The following is a 22,676-nucleotide window of genomic DNA, read 5'->3' as shown; positions in this document are numbered from 1 at the left end:
CAATGTTAAATTGCAAAGAGTCCATGTATGTTTTAATAATTTCTTGCATTAAATCGTTCTGGGGTTGTTCATTAATTAACGCATATGCAATCAACTTCTGGTTCAGATCTCCTACACAGAAGTAGGTGGTGAGTAGGCAACACGTGTCGAGGCTCTATGAATAAATCTTAGATCAAAATGAGAAATCTATTGTTGTGCAACATTCTTCAACAACAAAAAAAATCCTTTTCCAGATATTTTCTGTCTGAAAATGATCAGCATGGGTGTAGGGTTTTCATGGGCAGGCACACTTTGTTTAGAGATCCTAGATCTAAAAATCCTATTTGCAGTAGGCAAAGTGATGTATACCGACCATAATCAAATTGACAATCAATCTCACAAATATTAGCTTCACTTCCTGGGTCCTGATGTTAATAACCAGGCCTATAGTAGGTAGGCTAAGCATTAAGCACTGTAGCACAAAGGTCGAGCAATGATTGGGCCTATATGCTTACTCGTGTAATATTCAACGTTCAACTCATAATAAAGAGTAACTTGTGATGATCCATACAAAATGTATAATGATCGGGGCAGGAGAAGAAGTTGTGTGTCAGGGGTTATGGTTTCAGGACCCTGGCCAGCTCCCCAGCCACAAGCAGGGTGGTTTACTAAATACACTCAGATGAGACCACTAATAATACTCAGACAATTCATTCATCATTACACTTGAAAACTTTCTTCTTGCCTCCAGTTTAGCCTTTTTCCAATAGCTATTTGAATCTGCTCCTTTACATGGTCTGGGCAAGAAGAAGGTTCACCACATGTAAAAGTGTGCATTCCCCAACCTAAGTAACAGGTCACTGAGACAACTACCCAGTCCATCTCTGCAACTGAGACCGTGTCTGTGCTAGAGGGGGTCCAACAGAGTACCCTGTTGAATCATCCGCTCTATGAATCGCTATAGTATTCAGACCGTTGTTATCTATGAAAAAGTTAATTTAACTATGATTTCTGTGTAAATGTAAATAATTAACATAGTTGTATTCTGCTTTAGAAGTGTTAAAATGTCCCTTGCTGTTCCATTCTGGTAACAATTATTCAAATAGCCAAATTAGCTGACTGGTAATCACTTGGTGGAAACCCCAAGTAGTAAGGACAGGAGTGTGCATAGGTTGCATGTGGCATGCATCTTTCCAATTATTAAAATAATTATTGAGTTTCTCCATGACAGTTAATGAGGGGTGATTGAAAACTATGTATTTTCCTACAGACCTCACACAAAAATACAAGGATTTTCCAAAACCCTGAAGATGGAATTACTTTTTAAGTGAATGCACAGGGCGCAGCCGTGTGGACAGAAAGGGAACTGCATTACAAATCATCTGTGCTCAGTAACACGTGCACAGAATCTGTGTATTTGTGAATGTAAAGATCATGTGTAATGTGTGTGTGTGTGTGTGTGTGGGGGGGGGGGTCAGTGGATTTCTCAAATCTTCAACTAGACAACCAAAAAGACTCAACAGTAATGTCCTCCCACAACCATACTCCTCCAGCTAAAAGTGTTCATTTAACTGTATAAAAAACGACCCTCTCACGGTTAAATGAACACTCAGGCTTTTGCTGTGTACATTGCTGTGTACATTGCAGCAGGATTATGTGGCCCACCACATCTCTGACATTTCCAACCTCACCTGAAATCTCAACAAGAAAGGTTTGATGGCATGACTTGTCCCTTAAGTTTACTTTTAAATCCCCTGTCCCACAATTATAATGAAGGACAAATGCAATTAAAAGAGAGAAGAACAACATTATCTGGAGCAATCCATTTTAGTTATATGGACTTTACACTTTATTCATAGGATAAAGTTAACATCTAACAAACAAAACCACACACTCACTCACTCACTCACTCATGCACACATCAAGCACTCGTCACACAGGGGCTCTCTTCTGATAATCTCCATCCGCTTCAGTCTTGGGAACCATCCAGGTTTAGTAATAACGGTCATCACTTGTCTGCAGGTTTGTATGGATCAGACCATACCTTCACCCCTAGATATAAATAGAAATATAGACACATTCAAAATAGCAAGGTTGTAAGCATGTATAACATCCATTACTACTTTAGTTCTTGTACTGACGTATGTATTTCTTTTTAACTTGTTGGAACATTAATGATAAGAAAACATGGCAGAAGGTTTAATGGTTGAAAGTTGATTTAGAAGCCAAATCCTTTTCAGAAACAGCTTCCACTTTGAAAACTACTGATCCATCTACCGTAATAACTGGTCATGGATGTGAGAGGGTAGCAGTGTCTTACCCACTGGCTGTATATCTGCTTGGTTGATTCCTGCCCGGTTCACTTTTTGGACTTTTTCTATGGGAGAAAAGAGAAAAAAAGTAAATTGGTGACTAGATTTCTAGAAATGTTATGACAGATTATCATTTATTGAAGTGGTGAGTATGGAGCTTCAGCTATTGTAATGAGGTTTTCCGTTTAAGCTTAGTTTAAGTTTATGCTGCTTGACTACACCCACCACCTCTAGGTTGCCTTGTTTATCAAAATGTTTGATTTCCCTGTGTCATGGGGTTCATCAAGTCCAGCTAATTGACAGATATGTTTTGGAAGATATAACAAAATAACAGGAGATAAAAACAGCACATAAAATGGATAAAAGAGAAGAGAGGAGACACATGAACTCAAGTCAATCCATCCCTTTTATAGTAAGCACTAAAACCCAATGTTTGTTGTCATTAAGCAGACAAGAACAGCAAGTCAGCAGTACTTATTGTTTAGAGAAGCTGCATGTTGAATCTTGATCCAGAGGCCCCAGGCCATGCATACAGCACAGACAGAAATATAACTGCTTTAAATCACACTCTTTATTGAGTGACTTGTGAGAAATGTTTTCTTTCATCCGTTTTGCTGTTTTCATTTGTCATCATTTATTTCACTATCATATTCTTCCGGCGCGGGTGACAAGAGTCTAGTCACTAGGCAGCCTGCATAATGTTTGTAGCCTGGAATCCAGACTGATTCACTACGTTCGGCCGATTGTAGTCTGGATTCCAGATTACAATGTTTGCTGCTGCCACAACTTCATGCCAGTGACTGTGGGCATTCACACGGCATTGTTACTGCTCTGACACACGTTACAACACTGTTGACAACCTAGCCAGTTGCCACATGAATTTAACATCATAGTAGGGCTGCAAGATTATGACTAAAATGATAACCAGATTAGTTTGCTATTATCTCAATTATTGATCACCATCATTGATTTTTTTTTGGTGAAAAAATATGATTTTATAAAGTGCAGTTATTGCTGCCACATATTTGGCCAAATAGTATGTAATGGCCTGTGGATGGAGATATGGGTTGTTGTTGCACAATGTTCTGGTTGTTAACCCACATGTAAGGGTGAGGAGGCGAGGTGCAACAGGTGACTGGATATGAAGTTTGAATCAATCAATTGGCACGTTTCACGATTAGCTTGATATACTTTTGATGTCTTTTTTCACAGTTGATCACTGACACAGCTCTGATTCACATGAGTGTGTAGTTAAATTAAATTAAACGTTTAAATGAATTGAATACACAGACAGGACCCCAATGGAAACAATTGCCATAGTGCTTTCTTGGGTTTAATCCTTTCAGCATTCTTTTGTGTGTGTGTGTGTGTGTGTGTGTGTGTGTGTGTGTGTGTGTGTGTGTGTGTGTGTGTGTGTGTGTGTTAGCCCTAGAATGTCTGTGATCTTACATACATGACATTCTAGGGCTATGTGTGTGTCTGTCTGTCTGTCTGTCTGTCTGTCTGTCTGTCTGTCTGTCTGTCTGTCTGTCTGTCTGTCTGTGTGTGTGTGTGTGTGTGTGTGTGTGTGTGTGTGTGTGTGTGTGTGTGTGTGTGTGTGTGTGTGTGTGTGTGTGTGTGTGTGTGTGTGTGTGTGTGTGTGTGTGTGTAAACGTGGGTATAGAGAAAATTAGTGAAAGATGAGACATCTGGACTCTGGAGTTGATGATGTCTTTCATTTCAGTTACACTGACCATATGGACGTTATCCTACTGTAGGACCCGATACTATACAGTCATGTATAGCTGAATGATCAAATAGTTAGTTAGTAGTAAGATGCCTCCATTTAAAATCATCTAAAATAATCATCAAGGTATTTTTTGTCAATGGTTTTAGCACATGATGGCAATTGATTGCTGTTTGCTCCAGATTATGTGAAGATAATGAACAACGTGTACACTTACTGTAGTCGTCACTGTGAGCCATAGGGTAGAACAATATGGGGTAAAATGCAGCGGCAACTGCCGTTATAAAGCCCCCAAATACCAACGCTATTCTGGTATTTCTGGACATTTTAAATGTGACTTCTCCTCTGAGCTGTGTGTGTTTGTTTCTAAATGATGTTCCGCCGGGAGTAGAGGTCAACGACGGCAAGAGCAGCGTTCAAGTACAGCAGTGTTCACATTCGTCAGGGATACACGACGGTCGTCTGTCACGTCATGGATGAACTTCAACCTGGTGTTTGCACTTTCTCCATTTTTGGCCCGTACATCTACATAACGGTTCAGCTTTCAAATATAAAGTGCTTACCCTATGGCCACGAATGTTAAAAGTCTGTCCGGCCTCTCAGAAGTACCCGTATCTTCCGTATTGTTCAATAAAAAGCATTCTAATCCGACTGCCACTGGTGGCTATTTTCTAATAGAGTGCAATACACCTCCCAGCCCAACAGGGTCACGCCGTTGAAAGCGAGTGAGAAAATGGCCACCAATTGGATTAAAATGCTTTTTATTGAACAATACGGAAAATACAGGTACTTTTTAGGGCCCGTACATAATTGTAACATCCGTAACCATAGGGTAAGCACTTTATATTTGAAATGTAAACGTTTATGTAGATGTACGGGTCAAAAAGGGATAAAGTGCAAACACCAGGTTGAAGTTCATCCATGACTGTTATATAATATATGACAGACTGTCATGTTTCAGGGCTAGGTTTTCACCGAACTTAATTTGAGCTAAAATAAAAATAAAAATAAAAATTAGACACAAATAATATATTCCAGTAAATGTGCTAATCAGAGACCATATCTGAACTTTTAAGGCCTTTAGTATTACAATATTGGAGAGCATAAAACATTATATGAATCCTAAAGCCACAAAAGAAATCATGATGATGAGTACTACTGTATTTTATGCATAAAATGCTTATTTTTTCGTTGTTTTGTAATATGTTTTCTGTTAATGAATGTCATTACTTTAAAAGTAACCTCGCGTTACCAGCCTTTCCACCTCCTTTAAAAGAGGTTCAGAAAAGCTCATAAACGTGATGTTTCAAGGCTTGTATAAATGCCGCAGCGCAAAAACCCTTTTTGAACGCCTTTCGCTATCCGTACTACAGGGGGCGTGTCTCGTGACAGTCACATGCAGTGTTGCCATGTCTGCTTATTGTAAGTGATCTTGGGCATGTTTTTCATTAAAGTAGCTTGTATTGTTGTAAGTTGGTTGTTATTTGCGGGTCACGGTTTTTTGGGGCTTGTTTCTAAAGTGTACTTGCTTATTAAGGCTTGCTTCCAAAACATTTTTTTAAAATTTAAATCGGTGGTTCTCAAATATTTTCATGAAATGTTTTGTGCCCAGGGGAGCATTTGCATTGTTAGAATGTTTTTAAAAAAAAATCCAAATATTCCACATTTTTATTGCAAGAGTTTTTGAAAATAGCCGATCTACAAGCTCACAACGAGTTTTAGTCCAGGGGCCAAGCCATATTTTGGTACCACCTAAGGTGACCGTAAAGTTTTTGTATTTTTGTCTTCCTACATGTCTCTAGTTTATATTTTGGTATGATAACCCTTCCAATCTTGTAGCTTAATGGCAGTTATCACTACCTACCGGCTAATGTATTCGGTAGGAGACACAAAGTAGAATCTTTGTGTCTCCTACCGGAAATACACCCGGGCATCAAATTATTGCGACAAAAAACAAAATATATCTATGTATTCAAGGCTTCATGGGGTGTGCAATTGATGGAAAATAAATATTTTTTTGGGTGAACTCCTCCTTAAGTTTCCCAGGGGGACTCTCTACCCATTCAGCTATGACCACCCTAGACCGAAGGAGGGTCAACTTTTGCAAGCTTATGGAAAGCAGTCTTTTTGCAAACACCAAAAATCTTAGAAGTTATCAATTGCACACCCCATGAAGCCTTGAATACATGGATATATTTTGTTTTTTGTCGCAATAATTTGATGCCCGGGTGTATTTCCGGTAGGAGACACAAAGATTCTTGTCTCCTACCGGATACATTAGCCGGTAGGTAGTGATAACTGCCATTAAGCTACAAGATTGGAAGGGTTATCATACCAAAATATGAACTAGTAGGAAGACAAAAATACAAAAACTTTACGGTCACCTTAGGTGGTACCAATTTGTGAAAATATCAGTGTTGGCCCCTGGACTATTTAATGTGCTCATGTCATGTGGCCTAATAGTTGCTTCTTTTGGGCTTGTTTTCCTAGACCTGGTTGCTTATTTCTCTTACAGAATCTGGCAACACTAGTCACATGCTGCAGCAAAACAATAATAAGGAAGTTCTCCAGAGTTCTCGCATAACAACTCAAGCACTTTATCTTCCTCCACAGGACAGAACATGAGGGCTTTATTTGTCATTTTAATATGTTTTCTTTATGGCAACTATCCGTGTGCAGTGGGAAGAGAACACAAACCCCTCCAAACGTTTGTTATTCCTCACAGTCACATGGATGTTGGCTGGGTTTACACTGTGCAGGTACAAATACCTTTGATACCTTTTGTTCTTTCAATCAGAGGGATTTTTAAAAATCAGTGGTGTGGAGTTACAGTAAAGTAACTCAATTACTCAATTACTGTACTTAAGTACAATTTTGAGGTATGTTTTTTACTTTACTGGAGTATTTACAATTGTCAGTACTTTTACTTCTACTCCACTACATCTCAGAGGAACATATTGTACTTTTTACTCCACTACAATTATTTGAAAACTTAAGTTACATTGTAACTTTGTGGATTTTTATTATTACAAGCCACACTAACCACTTCAGCCCTATATACATTTTGGCAATTTGAAAATAGGGTATTGATACTTTTACTTAAGTAAAACAATTTGAGTACTTTTTCCACCACTGATTTTAATATAGTGGTTGAACTCAACCATGTTATGTTTTTAAAAAAAAGTATTATTATTATTTAGCTGCAATCAAACTGTTGATGGTTGCTATGAGGCTTTGTTAAATATATCACTCACTGTACCCTATATTTCAGGATGGCCATTTAACCGAAATGCATATTTTTATGTTTGATATTAATAAACCCCAGATTGAAGGACTGTTGACCCGAACATGTTCTTGTTTTTAGCTTGCAGTGCACTGTGCTCAAAGTCCACATATGAGGATGGTCTTTTATGCACCTTTTAGGAACCATTAGTAAGCCTGGGGTTTTACTGTGTTATGCATAGATATGTGATGTTTGTAATTTTATGCCATAGTTTGTGCACTGCTGTTTGCTGCCTTCCTGGCCAGGTATCACTTGCAAATGAGAAGTAAATATTATTTATCTGTTTAAATAAAGGATAAATAAAACTGTTTTTTTTTTCTTTCTTTTTTTTCTAGGAGAGTATGCATGCCTACGCAGCCAACGTGTATACCACTGTGACAGAGGAGCTGTCAAAAGCCAAACACCGAAAGTTCATTGCTGTGGAACAGGAATTTTTTAGACTGTGGTGGGATTCTGTAGCCACTGGCACACATAAGAAACAAGTAAGGAGAGACTTACATTTTTGTTTTAATCTCTACTCTTATCTATATAAATGCAAAAAACATCACCTTTATGGTTGTCTTGGGTGATCTAGTGTTGTGCCTACTGTCGTTTTCTCTTTTCATCTTCTAGGTGCGACAGCTCATAAAAGAGGGTCGACTTGAGTTCATAATCGGGGGCCAAGTGATGCACGATGAGGCAGTGACTGATTTAGATGATGAGATATTACAACTAACAGGTAGGCGGAAAATGGTGGTCTTTGAGATCCAAGAACTGTGTAAAAAATAAACAAACCATTGACATTAACACTCTTCTTGCTTTCTCTTTGTGCCATGTCAGAGGGCCACGGTTTCCTCTATGAAACCTTTGGCGTGCGTCCTCGGTTTTCTTGGCACGTGGACCCGTTTGGAGCGTCTGCCACGACACCTGTCCTCTTTGCCCTAGCTGGGTTTAATGGTCACCTGATATCCCGCATTGACTATGACCTCAAAGATGCAATGCAGAAAAACAAGGTAATGTACTACTCAATTCGTCTGTCTTTACACCCCACCGAAGCTACTGTATCTGATGTTCATTCAATTCCTTTGTCTTTACACCCCTATTATGGGTATCTGATATTCATTCAATTCCAGGTCATTCCAAGTTAGAGAATCCTTAGATTCTATTGAACATTTCAAGAATTTTAATGCCACAGTTTAAGTTTACTGCTTATACATCTATAACCAATCTATTCTTCATGACATGTGTGCTTCGCTCAGAGAATGGTTAAAGGCATTAAGCCAAATGTATACTTTGTTATGAAAATATATGATACTGGTATATTGCCTCACCAAACGACTGAAATGTCTCTCTCTGAAGTATAAATTGAGTTGGCTGAGGACATTTCTGTGATTGAAACAGCAATTACAGTTTGTTTGGCGAGGTTCTCCATCCCTGTTGAACCAGCAGCAAGAGATCTTCACTCACACCATGGACCAGTTTAGCTACTGCACCCCGTCCCACCTCTCCTTCTCTAACAGGTAAGCTTTCCTTGACCTTGCTTTTGGCTCCCTTTGTGTTCCCTCTGTCATTATAATGAATCACATACTGTATACCGCTACTTCTACTATATGCTATAGGGTATTTTGGTTACTTTTGTCATATTATTAAATCATTTTCCTGAGCTTTCAAAAATCTTGAGGATATTTCAATGTAATTGTATAACAACAGCATACAGTAAAGCTGTCTAATATGCTGGATAGTTAACCTGGACCACTTAAACCCCATAAACTTTGTTGACCGGAGTCAGCTGTTTGTAATAGCTACAAACACACTAGCTGTGAGCTTGTTGTGAGCTTGTAGATCTGCTATTTTTGCCGATTGATTGCCTCAGAATAGAATGGGGTTAATGAGGTGCAGATTTCTTTCGATTTGCAGTTTATTTTTTTTTACATCACTGGGTGATCTGAGAAGATACAAATGTGTTGTTTTGCCACCTCAGTTCTGGTTTCTATTGGAATGGAGTTGTCTTGTTCCCTGATCCCCCAAAAGATGGCATCTACCCCAATATGAGCCTGCCAGTCACCAAGGAGACGATACAGTCCTATGCCCAGGACATGGTGGAGAACATCAAGCAGAGGGCTGCCTGGTTCAGGACTGAACATGTGCTCTGGCCATGGGTGAGTCTAAAGAAACCTCAACCTCTTTAATGGAGGCTTGATCTATTGAATCCTGGTTCCTTCCATTTGAACTCCTAAACAAAAGCTCTCAAATCATCTACAGTACCAAGGTTTCTGAGATTAATGAATGAATCCTAGTTTCCCTATTCTAGGCATGTCATTAAGGGGTGAACATTCGTCGAAAATAGCCAAACATTCTGCAAAAATAACAGATCTACAAGCTCACAACGTGTCGCAATGTGATACGTTGTGAGCTTGTAGATTGGCTATTTTATGGCAAATAGATTAGGTATTGAGGGGGAAAAAGGAGGTAGCCAAGTACAGGGCCATGGGGGACCCCGGTCAATTAAGTACAATACATAGCGTTTAATCATGTAAAATGTATCTTGTGGTTCTGTCTAGGGCTGTGACAAGCAGTTCTACAACTCATCAGTGCAGTTCAAGAACATGGATCCTTTGATGGATTATATCAATGAGAACAGCAAGGAGCTTGGAGTGACAGTCCAGTATGCCACTCTCAGTGAATACTTCCAAGCCATCCATCAGTCAGATGTTGCCTGGGACGTTAGAGGGAGTAAAGATTTCCTGCCTTATTCCACTGGTTTGTGTTTATGTGTCAATATGCTATGTCATGTTGTCCCTGATGCCCAGGACTCTAGTATGAGAAACCTGCATCAATATAATGTAAAGCTGCAATCTGGGACGTATCTTAATGAATGCAATTATATATGTTAATATAATAAAACAAGCTCATCTGAAGTGGTTGGAGGTTGTCTCCCTACTTCCATAGAGAAATTTAGACCCTGGTGTCGGGTAGGAAACTGACTGTTTGACAATGTCAATAAAGTTATTTGAAGCAGACAGCACACTGGATTGTACACCATCTGTATTTCTAGTTCGGACATCGTTGTAATTACCTCTCTCCATTGGGGGAGAGAGAGAGACAATTAGACATAGAACATACAGTTCAGATTGTAGCTTTAACACAGCAGTAACATTTCTGTATTTATTTATTGTTATTTATTCAGGACAATTTCAAAGTAACATGTTTGAAGAAAAATGTACTGTTACAGGCATGTTCTTATTTTATCAAAGATGTTGCTCTTAAATACAGTAGACTATAAACCCTGCTGATTATGATTTATATAATTATACTAACTGTCTACTATTAGTCGGGGGCCCCGGGGATAAAAAAGGACCGTTTGGTTCAGATTCTCGCAAATTCGCCAAATTTGGCACAGATGTTGTCCATACCATACTTAATCATTTTAAGATGGGTGCCAAGATTGGCGCCCCATGGTACTGCCATATTGCGCAATCCAATATGGCTGCCACCCGAAAAAAACGGAAAGGCCTAGAATCATAAATGATACCACTTTTTAGGGGTTTACTGGGTTGTATAATCTGATTCTGGTGTTATTTCAATGATTTGAGGTCAAGATTACCCCTCAAGGTCAAGTTTACTCATCAAAGTTAGTATATAAAGGCAATATCGGGGTAAAATCCAGTATTTCTGGTGCGCCATGCCAGATTCTACCCCCAAAAAGTGCTTTCTCATTATATGCTATACTTGTATAATAGTATCAATGTTTCACAATTCAAAACAATCAGATTCTGGTTTCATCTCAATGATATGAGGTCAAGTTTACCCCTCGAAGTAAACATAAAGGTCATTTTGGGGTCATTAAAAACAAATCTTATCATTATTTATCGGAAATAATGTTTTGCCATTTAACCTATTTTCAAACTTGTCTGTCAGAGACAAGGCAGGAGTCAAACAGTAACAACATGTGATGTGTTTGCTGAATCAGCCTGCCAGTTAAACAAGGTGAAGGTAGCCTAATGAGGCTGTACTGGTGATTCATGGTGCACATACAAAAGACAGGTAAGTTGTAATGTTAGCAAAGTGCATGCATTTTCTGATAGACAACATAATGAAATTGGTGTATTGTTATAGTTCCATGGTGTGAATTCATGAAGGGCAACTTTGTTGTGCAGAAATCAGCTAGAAAGTTCAGCCTCATGGCCAAGGACCAAGCGCATGAGCAGTCCAACAAAAGCCTCCAGGTGCATGGCGGAGCCGTTGGACTCTATGAGAATCCTGAAGCCCTTACACTGTTTATGCTGGCTGGACCTGATTGCACACGGATAGTTGAGGAGTTTGAGGCCATCAATGACCCACCAACGTCATCCACTGCTCATCATGAGGAAGGACATAACTTGCAAGTAAAGTTTCGCAAGGATGTACTCTCGTTCATCGATGTGGTACAGCAGCTAGGCAACCCCTTCCTTGCTACAAGCCAGGAGCTTATTGCACTCGATACACAGAATGTCATGGAGCCGGCAGTTGTTGCTTCTTTATCTCAAATCCATGAAGCCGGCCAGACCCTTCACGCAGCATATGTCAAGGAAAGATTGGAAATGGCTTCAGTACCAGTATCTGATACCGTCAAGCGGAAAAACATGCTAACATTCGCCAACCGAACTAACCCCAAGAAAAAAGGTGCAAAGGACAGTGGCATACAGACGCAGAACATGGTTTTAATCACACAACTGTTCCTTTCACTCCAGTCACGTCCCAATGCTGACATGACAGACTTCTTTCAGTTCGAAAATCAGAGAGAGCCACCGAGCCTGGCGGACAGAGGGTCTCTGCGATCTGGGACAAAGTCTGACATTCTTCAATGCCTCAATGCTAGCACAGGTCGTGCAGCTTCTGCCAAACAAGCTACCGTTGTGGTGTTGGATATGGCAGCAGTCATCCACATAGTGCGCCCCACAACAGCAAAGACATTCAGCGAGTATGTCTTGCTCAACATTACACCATTTCTCGAGGCCCAAATGACAACGAGTACCCAACGCATTGATGCTGTATGGGACAACTACCCAGAGGAAAATAACCTAAAATATCTTGCACAGAAACGGCGTGGGAATGGTTCACGGACAAAAGTCGGTGATGGTAGCACTCCAATCCCTAAGCATGAATGGAACAGTGGCTTCCTAAAAAACGAGGACAACAAAAAGGAGCTCTTCTCATTCATCAGCACACAGATCTCAAAGAATGACATGCGTGAAAAGCTCCTTCTGACTACCCGCTTTGAGACTGTGCTCTCCAACATGCCTTGTGATGTCACAAAACTTCAGAAGTGCAACCATTCTGAGGCAGACACCAGGATCCTCCTGCATCTGGCACATGCAGCAGAGCAGGGTCATACAACAGCCTACAGTATGTTCGCACCGTAGACAGCAATGTTGTCATTTTGGCAATCCGGTTTTTCGAGACCCTTGGCCTAACGGAGCTCTGAGTGGGTTTCGGTACTGGTCGAAAATATCGTGACATACCAGTCCATACCATCTACTCTGATCTCGGTCCATCAAAGTCCTTGGCACTACCCCTCTTCCACAGCTTAACAGGGTGTGACACAACTTCCCAGTTTCTCGGATGTGGCAAGAAGACAGCTTGGGCAGCCTGGAGAAGCATACCAGACCTCACCAGCACACTAGTTGCTCTCACACACACCCCTGACCTCTTCAGTCTTGAGTCTGTGCATATGCAGAACATTGAACGTTTCGTCGTGCTCATGCACAGCAAGGGGTGTGGCGCAGCTGGTGTCAATGAGGCCAGACATCGCCTCTTCACCACTGGAAGTAGATCACTGGAAAACCTCCCACCTACCCAAGCTGCACTGTTCCAACATGTCAAGCGAGCGCTACTGCAGGCAAGTTTCTACTGGAATCAGGCAACCTCGGTCCAGCAGGAAATTCCTGACTTCAGTGATTGGGGCTGGCACAAAGATGGCACTGGCACATGGCAACCACTGTGGACCACTCTTAGTGATGCATCAGCAGCATGTGACCTTCTTGTTCGCTGTGGCTGCCTCAAGGGATGCATGGGAAGGTGCAAATGCAACCGTATCGGTGTCCGATGCACAATCCTCTGCAAATGCGGAGGTGGGTGCCTTAATAACGAAGATGACAGCCAGTAACTCCACACCTTGCAAGGGATGGAGACACAATAAAGAATGTGAATGACATTGTGATCTAACTTTTTGATTTTATCAAGTTTTACGGAATAACTATTTTGATTACATTGTCCCCTACTGTCAGTTGTTTACTTAAAGTTGAAGTTGGACTTGTGGACTCAGGTGGAGCCTGAGCATTGGATCAAAAAAACATTTTCTGCTGTGTCCCTAGACACATTTTGTTTGTCTTTTTCTTTTAGGATTTTGTTGGCACATATCAATTTTAATTGAAAATTGTTTGTATTAGTTTATTGTTAATAAACAATCTACTGTTTTGAGTTGTGAAACATTGATACATATACAAGTATAGCTTATAATGAAAAAAAATACTTTTTGGGGGTAGCATCTGGCATGGCGCACCAGAAATACTGGATTTTACCCCAATATTACCTTTATATACTAACTTTGATGAGTAAAATTGACCTTGAGGGGTAATCTTGACCTCAAATCATTGAAATAACACCAGAATCAGATTCTACGACCCAGAAAACCCATAAAAAGTGGTATCATTTATGATTCTAGGCCTTTCCGTTTTTTTCGGGTGGCAGCCATATTGGATTGCGCAATATGGCAGTACCATGGGGCGCCAATCTTGGCACCCATCTTAAAATGATTAAGTATGGTATGGACAACATCTGTGCCAAATTTGGCGAATTTGCGAGAATCTGAACCAAAATATCCCCGGGGCCCCCGACTATATGGTTCTAGAATAATAGCACATATCTGTCTGGCTGGCTTCACATTATTCCCTTTAATGTATAATTTATTTTCTTCCAGAATCTTACCAGGCATGGACCGGGTTCTATGCCTCCCGGAATGTTCTGAAAGGAGTGGCTCGCCGAGCCAGTTCCCGGCTACATGCGGTCGAGTCACTTTTTGCCAGGTACCGAGTCAGCTTCCCAGACGGACCCGTGGCTAAAGATTGGGCCCTGGATAAACTCCAGGCCCTCCGTTGGGCGGTCTCTGAGGTAGCCATGATTCAAATGTTCCACAGATTTTGGAGATTCAACTTCACTCAGCAACTTGAATCCTAGCATCCCTATTCTGGGGCGACAATTGCAGATCTACAAGCTAAGCTGCCAACACCTTGTGAGCTTGTGGATATTTACAGCGAAGAGATTTGTAGAGGGGGAAAAAAGGAGCACACCCAGTACAGAGCCCTGGGTGACACCAGTTAGTCATCTAAGTACATTGGGGTTAAGTACATTTCAAATTTCATTCATCTGATGTAAAAAGGAAAAGGGGAAACTAATATTGAATATGTTACTGAAATAACATGTTTGATATTTCTACATGACGTTTTTGAGATTACAGCAATTGATGCTTGTTTTCACGCCCAAAGGTTCAGCACCATGATGGCATCACAGGCACAGAGTCTCCCAAGGTGGCAGACATGTACATGCAACACCTCAGCCAGGCCATGATGGGTGTGGAGGAGGTCTTGGCTGCACTCTTCCTGCTCCCACATCACCTTGGCATATCTGGCATCCTTGGCACCCACTACCACAGAAAAGGTATTAGCAGCATGATAGCATCTTGCCTAGGGAGTGCAGTTTAACTAGATGACAAATGTTGTTGCATTTACATGAATGTTGATCAACGCACACTGTGCCTGAAATAATACCACCAATTAAGGCTGGATGTAGCCATATATTTTCAACTCTCGAGGGTATATTTATCATGGTATTGTGGTCAGTTGTCCACTGCCAATGACCGCTACGGCATGTCGGCCATTTAGTCAACTTCCCTTCACTGGCTTACGGTTGCTGCCCGGCGCACCCAGTACAAAACACTGGTGATGGCCTACAAGGCAGTCAAGGGCATGGCAAAAAGTGGATAGAAGCAATGAGGAGTCCGAGGGGTGAGCTGGTATCTGAAGTTTGAGTTGGAAGATGAGTGAGTGAGATGAGTTCTGACTGCAAGTGGGACAGCTTGGGAGCCAGGAGGGAGAAGAGTCTATATGGGTGGAGTGATGATGGCCATGGTATTTTAGGGAAGGTTCAAACAGCCTTACTGTTTGAACCTGTTTGAACCTAGATGCTAGTTATACAATGCACCCTATGTTGGTTACTTGTTCACATTTTTTGTTAAATATATTTGTTTAGCTTGACCACAAATGTTGTTTCAACCGTTGTTTCAACTGTTTACCTGCTATCCTAGTTTCTTTGAAGCACTACATTGTTCTCTTTGCACTCTACTTATGTGACTATTTACCCTGTTGTATGTTGGCTTGGGTTCATGCCATTTACATTGTATGAATTCGTTTATGAACCTCTAGGCCAGCGCAAGTTAAGTCAGATGAATGGTTTGTAATTACTGGAAGTGATTCTTCTCATGTCAGGCTCTCCACAGAATTTGGAGCAACACATCATCGTCTTCAACCCCCTAGCATGGAACATCACCACTTTAATCAACATGACGGTAACCTTCCCTATGGCAACTGTCTTTGACGAGGATCAACAGGCTGTGCCTGCACAGGTGGTGCTTTTATTAGTGTTTTTGTTTTTTGTTTGATTGTGTCATCGTTTAAGCTTGAATTTAAAGTACTTTGTTAACACATGAGGTGCCAGGTTTTTTTAAAAACAGAGTACACTTAGTGCCAGGATTTTTAACCATTTTTTAGGAGCCGAGATACAGGCTTTTGAAGTCATAAGTTAACCAGGAAGTGGATTGGAGTCTAAATCTTCGGAAAATGATATCTCCTGGTGCTGTGAAGAAAGAAAAAAAATGTTTTTTTTTTTTTTCAAAAATGTTTTTTTTTTCAAAAAACGTATATATACGGTTTTGGCACTCCATGGTTGTATTCCCAAAACCGTATATATACGGTTTTGGCACAAAGGAAGGACCTATTTGAGTAATTGCTGTTCTTTAATAATCATAATGTATTTTATCAAAGATGTTAGCAGGTTTCTTTTGTACACATTTTCCATAATTATTTATTTACTGTTTATTCATCCAGTTCCACTCATCAAAAAAGCACAGACTTCAGTACTCAGATGTTGATAAAACATTCTCTTTCCCCCACAAAAGATCCAGATGTCAGCACAGTCCAATGAGACCTATGACCTCTTCATCGTAGTGAACCTCAGGGGTCTTGAGCACAGGAAGTACCTAATTAAGTTCTCTGAGAAGCCATGTTCTGTGGGACCCAAGTGCAGCTTCACCTATGTGGCCAAAGTGGTGCCGTTCGAAAGACGCATCCTTCCAAATGGGGCAAAAACGGGAAGGAGGCTCCTGCCTGTTCTGAGTGAATGTTACAAACTCATGTATGACCAGGATACCAATCTGCTACACAGCATCACCCACAAGTAAGGTTTTAAACACTTAAACCCCATACTGAGTTGACTGGGGTCCCCCAGGGCTCTATACTAGCCCCACTCCATTTTCCCCTCTACACCAAATCTCTTTGCCTCAAATAGCTGATCTACATTCTAAGAAATTAAAAGTTCTCTTCAAACAAAATTAGCACCAATTTATGCAAGTTTCATAGTTTTTTGGAGGTAGCTAATGGGCAGACTTTTACCTGGCCCCTCATATAAGCTAGTTTAGCCACATCATGAACTTGTGGGACTTTCAGGTCTTTAACTTTTCTCTGACTTGTGACAGGTTAGAAAAGAGGAGAGTGAGGATGACTCAAGATTTCTGGGAGTACCGAGCCAATGGAAATACAAAAGCAGGGCCCATCTCTGATAATTACATCTTTACTGCCAATGGCACAGCGGTGAGGGCCTACAAGGCTGTGAAAATGGAAATAGTCCCTGGCAAGATCGTGTCTGAGATCCGACAATACTTCTACAGGTGTGTAGGAATAAAGTTTCATTGTGCTGTTTTGAGTTATGGTTTGTTTTTTTCCCCTAGTTCTTTTGAAAAAAATGAGTGGTAGTTTTCCGCTGACTTTCAGTCTTAACCGCTTAACCCCTAAATACTTAATTGACCAGAGTCCTCCAGGGGTCTATACTAGGCCCACTCCATTTTTCCCTTTACCAAATATCTTTGCTGAAAATAGCTGATCTACAAGCCCACAATGCATCGCGTTGCATCGCATTGTGGGCTTGTAGATTGCCTATTTTCTGCGAATGTTTGCCTTTTTTCGCTGAGTGCCAGAATAGCTAGCGGCCATGTAGCTATTATGATCGACCGACAAAAATTACATATTTTCAACTTAGATTCCCCTCATTCCTTAAAAAAGACTACACCCAGTCCCTACTGCCTGAGTGGAATTTTCCAATGAGTGAATACATGCTTTCCCTCTGTAGGGAGGCAGACGATAAGGACCATGTCTACTCCATCACCACCCGCGTCCCAGAGGGCTTCAGTGGCAGGCTGCTGTGTCACAGGCTGGAGCAGAGCTACTCCATAGGCCCCTTGGCCGTCAACACCGAGGTCATCCTCAGGACCAGCACGACGCTGAAGAACAACAGGACACTGTACACGGACGACAACGGCTACCAGATGATGAGGAGGACCTACAAGGAGTTCACTAATAACACCCTGGCCAGGGTAAAACACATTGTATTCATTACATCCTTAGACCAGGGGTTCCCAAACATTTCCATGCCATGGACCCCCCCCAAAAAGTCATAGCCTCTGGCTCCGGCCCCCCTATTGTGAAACGATAAAAAACTAGCAAACGAAAATAGTACATATACATAAAAAACATGCAAGCATTTCAGTTTCACACATACAGTATGATCTTTTCAGAACTACTATCCCATGGTTCGGGCAGCGTACATCGAAGATGACATCAGCCGCCTGGTGCTTCTCAGTGACAGGGCCCATGGGGTCTCCAGTCAGGCCCATGGACAACTACAGGTAGAACGCACGCACGCACGCACGCACGCACGCGCGCCGTGCACACTCACTCACGCACTCACTTGGTTCTCTCCTGTTCCCCCTCCAGGTGATGCTTCACAGGCGCCTGTGGAACGACCAGCCATGGAACCTTGGCTACAACCTGACGCTGAACGACAGCTCGGTGGTACGGCCCACCCTGTGGATGATGCTGGGCTCTATCAATGCCACTACCCAGCTCTACCACAGGGGGGCGATAGAGCTGCAGCACAGACCTCTTGTCATGCCCATAGACCAGCCTCGTAAGTAGTCACTTACCAGACATGGAGTTTGTAAACTCTAATCCATGTTTGTTTTAACGCAACACAGGATTTAGATAGTTTAGATTTATATAGTCTATTTCACTTTTACTCTTCATATAATGTCTACAATCAAAAGAGAGTCATTAGAACTGTAAAATGATATGGAAGTCTGAATTAGAATTGAGTCTACTCTATTTTATACTGATAATATTCTACTGTATAGAGAGAACTTGGCTGAAGGACCCCAGAGGAGGCGTTCCAGTACAACCAGTGGTGCTTCCCCCAAACCTCCACCTGCTGACCCTCAGTATCCCTGGGTGGAACTACAGCTCTAAACACAGCCTGCACCTCAGCCACATTGACTCAGGTCAGCTGACACGCCATCCTTCCATTTACTGGCCATATCATTTCAAACAACAGGCCCTTATTGATTTGTCTCAGAAGTATTTTGCTCTGTCATCTGTGAAATTCGGATTATGGAAAGCTGAAAATGCTTGTGTGAGATATAGCCCAGGCTGCACCGCAATGTTGACTTGATTGATCTGAGTGTGTTCTCCATGTCTTGATAAAGATCTACAGTCAGAGCCGGACTATGATCGGGTCCTACTGAGAATCATGCATCTCTATGAGGAAGGGGAAGACCCAGTGCTCGCTAAGCCGGTGTCCATAAACCTAAAGGTAATACGCACAGTGCACACACATGTCAAAATGTTACCATTTGAGCAACGGCAAGTACCACAGATGCAGCTATAACATTTAAACCACTTAAATCCTATATACTTATTTGACCGGAGTCCCGCAGGGCTCTATACCTGGTCTGCTCCTTTTTTTTCTCTCTTGAAAATAGTCAAATCTACAAGCTCACAACGCATTGTAACGTGTTGTGAGCTTGTAGATCCGTTATTTCTGTGGGCTAATGTTAGCCCACAGAATAGGGATGCTAGGGTTCATGTGGTTAATTTTATCACATTATAATAATGAAAAAATAATTTGAATTCATATTTCCTGTGCAAACAGGACGTTTTGAAAGGCATGGGGGAAGTAAGCGTGCTGGAGGAACGTTCTCTGACAGGGACGTGGGACATCGCTGATCTCCAAAGATGGAAGTGGAAGACAAATGATAATTTAGAAGCAGGTGAGAGAGATGTTTGGATGCATTTGTACACTCTCAGTTAGGGTAACGTGTGCTGCTTGAGACGTGAAGGTGGGTAAAGCAATAACCAAGGTGATATAACGTTTAAGCAGAGTTTAAGCAAAGTTTTGCTTAGATAGTTAATTTGATGTTACTCCGATTTGATATAATTATTTATATTATGACTTTTGAACTGACATTTCTCCAAGTCTATTCCTGAACAGCCTTTAAATCCACATACCCCAGCATTCAGGCTTTTATCAATAATATTCCAATTAACTAAAGATTAAGGTTATTCATTCAAATATTTGTAAGACTTAAATACATAAAATATATGTGATGTGCATGTGACTGCAGGGATTAAAGTTCTCAGTACTGGGGACTGATTTCAGTCTTGAGGATTCCATGTGCCATGTTTAAAAATCAAAAATCACATATTGGGACATGGTCTGAAAATAATTTTCAGTCTTGGGATTCTTTTTTGCTTTAACCCCTGTGACTGTACCATCTACATGCAATGCCTAGGTGCAGCGGCAAGAATGTAATTTGGGGGAATGCATGGGATGCCAGAAGAGTGGGCACTAAGTAAAAGTGGGCACCTTGATGTAAAATTTGCTATTTTGTGCAAAATGTTAAATTAAATATTAGAACATTTGTATTAGTAATGAAAATTATGCATGATTTGAACATGCACAGTACATCATTATCAGACTTAAATGTACCCTTCAACTTCTTGTTTATGTCCAAATTTATTGGATTGACCCGTTTTGTATTCATTTGTAGAATTTGTACATTTTGGACCAAATAGCCAATTTTACATCGAGGTGCCCACTCTTCCTGTGGCTGTTACCAATGCATGCTAAAGGGTGACAGATTGAAATGAGAGCTTTCTTTGTTATATAAATGTGTGTTTTTTTGTATTGCAGACAACAAACGATGGTGCGACTGTCAAACAACTGAAGATTTCAATGTGATCATCTCACCCAAAGAGATCAGGACCTTCTTTGTTCACTTCATCTCTAACATCTGACCGTCCCCTCTCTGCCTGCTGTGAATACAGCCACACTTTATACATGAATATGATAGGCCCTTATTTGCTGCACTTTTAAACAAAATGTATTTTTGCACACTTGTTGATTTATTATGAAGCACTATGTCATCATGGATATTGTGCTTAATGTGCTCCTTTGTCATTTTGAATTATAGGGCTGTGTTAAATTAACTTTTGCTGAATACAATATTTTTTAAAGTTTGGTTATGTGTTGGTTGGAAAACCATGTTCTATAGTCTAGTCAACAAATGTGTATGCCCCAAAGTGTTCTGTTTTTATAAAAACGTTTTTTCTTCACCAGCTAAAATGTGACATATTAAATCAATACGGTGAACGCTGAACGTAGGCCGGTGCAGTCTACAGGTTGGATCTGCGTTTCTCAGATAAATAGACTAAATAGAGATGATGACGGTCGTCTGTCACGACCGTCATGGATGAACTTCAACCTAGTGTTTGCACTTTCTCCCTTTTTGCCCCGTACATCTACATAAACGTTCAGATTTCAAATATAAAGTGCTTATCCCATGACCACGGATGTTACAATTATGTACGGACCCTCAGAAGTACCCGTATCTTCTATATTGTTCAAGAAAAAGCATTTTAATCCGATTGGTGACCATCTTCTCCTACGCTTTCAACTATGCGACCTTATCGGTTGGGAGGTGTATTGCACTCTGATACATTATAACTCTACGAGAAAATGGCCACCAATCAGAATAAAATGTTTTTTTATTGAACAATACGGAAGATACCGGTACTTTTGAGGGCCCGTAAATAATTGTAACATCCCAGGCCATAAGGTAAGCACTTAATATTTGAAATTTGAACGTTTATGTAGATGTACGAGCTAAAAAAGGAGAAAAAGAAAACACCAGGTTGAAGTTCACCCATGACTGTCATATTTATGACTCATGTATGACAGTCATGTTTCAGGGCTAGGATGATCCCTTGCTTGCCGGTATACGACCCACCTGACAACACCCGGCCGTGTGGAAGCTAAGGAGTCTTTAAGAAACCAAATTCACTGTCAATGGGAAGATCGATCTGGAGATTTTTTTTAAATCCTAATCCTTGGAAAGTCATATCTGAGATAAGATTTGAAGAAACAAAAGAATAGCATTAACAGTAGCTACAACGAGTCGCTATTCGCTCATGGTTGTAGTATTAGCGCACGGTGTGCGCACATGAACGCGTTATGCCAGCCGTTCATTCAAGCATACGACGTTGATCTGCTGTTTTCTACATGATGAGCAGTGGTAGTGTAAGTAGCCTATACAGCCTATACGCACATAAAATATTTTATTGTGTCAATCCATGACATTAAGAGAAAATAAATTCCATCCATGCGTTTGAGGCAAAACATTGCCAAATCCCTAGCCCATTTCAACGTTGGGTTATGTAGCCTTTGACTATGATTATTAATAATAAGCTGCAGAGTTACAAATCAATGAATTGCAATGCTTTTATATGCATTCCATTGTGTTGTGGGCGTATGAGGGCATTTCCTTTGAGATTTCAAGGTTTCAAGCCGGGAGGAATGGATGCTGAAAAAGGGCGTTGCGCGTGTGTTGCTAGGATACTGGACTGGCCACTGCGAGGATCGATCGAGCTGATGAACACAGGAGTTGCTAGGATGCTAGGTCAAGCTGTCTGTAATGACTGCAGGATATAATACAATCAAGTGCTGAGCGTTTTAAATGAGAGAGGCAATTCAAGCACTTGATTTAATATCCCCCCCCCAACTGTTTACTGTATACATATATGTTTTTATTGCTACTAGTGTTGATGATGTCTTGTATATTATTCTGTCTTTAAATGTCTTGGTGAATTGAATACACAGGACCACAATGGAAACAAGCCCTTATGGCTTTTTGTGTCATCCTTTTAGCACCATTGTGTAACCTTACCACTGTACTATTTGCAAACTGTTAATAGTATTC

General features: G+C 40.9%; 2 protein-coding genes across 4 annotated transcripts; one reads left to right on the top strand and one right to left on the bottom strand.

Annotated features, from left to right (window-relative positions):
* Positions 1-1,636: 1,636 nt before the first annotated feature.
* Positions 1,637-4,409, bottom strand: smim20 (small integral membrane protein 20). Its single transcript, XM_084042766.1, has 3 exons — positions 4,235-4,409; positions 2,300-2,356; positions 1,637-2,031 (listed from the first exon to the last, which is right to left on the bottom strand). Exons 1-3 carry the CDS (start codon positions 4,341-4,343, stop codon positions 1,988-1,990), a joined length of 210 nt encoding a protein of 69 aa, XP_083898892.1. The 5' UTR covers positions 4,344-4,409; the 3' UTR covers positions 1,637-1,987.
* Positions 4,410-6,600: 2,191 nt separating this feature from the next.
* man2b2 (mannosidase, alpha, class 2B, member 2) lies at positions 6,601-20,939 on the top strand. 3 transcript variants are annotated; one of them, XM_084043478.1, is made up of 19 exons: positions 6,601-6,776; positions 7,636-7,782; positions 7,913-8,018; positions 8,120-8,292; positions 8,681-8,799; positions 9,261-9,438; positions 9,841-10,039; positions 14,238-14,428; positions 14,803-14,974; positions 15,802-15,938; positions 16,497-16,768; positions 17,067-17,258; positions 17,717-17,960; positions 18,162-18,272; positions 18,361-18,553; positions 18,777-18,920; positions 19,125-19,231; positions 19,571-19,688; positions 20,612-20,939. In XM_084043478.1, the coding sequence occupies exons 1-19, from the start codon at positions 6,639-6,641 to the stop codon at positions 20,713-20,715; spliced, it is 3,045 nt and encodes a 1,014-aa protein (XP_083899604.1). In that variant the 5' UTR covers positions 6,601-6,638; the 3' UTR covers positions 20,716-20,939. The 3 variants fall into 3 exon arrangements, with proteins under 3 accessions (XP_083899604.1, XP_083899603.1, XP_083899605.1); XM_084043477.1 differs by having other exon boundaries at positions 16,491-16,768; XM_084043479.1 differs by lacking the exon at positions 17,067-17,258 and having other exon boundaries at positions 16,491-16,768.
* The last annotated feature ends 1,737 nt before the right edge of the window (positions 20,940-22,676 follow it).

This window comes from Gymnoscopelus microlampas, assembly GCF_963454915.1.
Source record: "Gymnoscopelus microlampas genome assembly, chromosome: 19".
Classification (NCBI taxonomy): domain Eukaryota; kingdom Metazoa; phylum Chordata; class Actinopteri; order Myctophiformes; family Myctophidae; genus Gymnoscopelus; species Gymnoscopelus microlampas.
This window is presented reverse-complemented; position numbering and strand designations above follow the sequence as displayed.

Coding starts and splice junctions, on each gene's coding strand:
- smim20 (XM_084042766.1), bottom strand. CDS start 4,343: ATGTCCAGAAATACCAGAATAGCGTTGGTATTTGGGGGCTTTATAACG. Junction 2,357..4,234: donor GGCTCACAGTGACGACTACA/GTAAGTGTACAC, acceptor TTTCTCCCATAG/AAAAAGTCCAAAAAGTGAAC. Junction 2,032..2,299: donor AGCAGATATACAGCCAGTGG/GTAAGACACTGC, acceptor ATTTATATCTAG/GGGTGAAGGTATGGTCTGAT.
- man2b2 (XM_084043477.1), top strand. CDS start 6,639: ATGAGGGCTTTATTTGTCATTTTAATATGTTTTCTTTATGGCAACTAT. Junction 9,439..9,840: donor AACATGTGCTCTGGCCATGG/GTGAGTCTAAAG, acceptor GGTTCTGTCTAG/GGCTGTGACAAGCAGTTCTA. Junction 17,259..17,716: donor ATCCGACAATACTTCTACAG/GTGTGTAGGAAT, acceptor TTCCCTCTGTAG/GGAGGCAGACGATAAGGACC.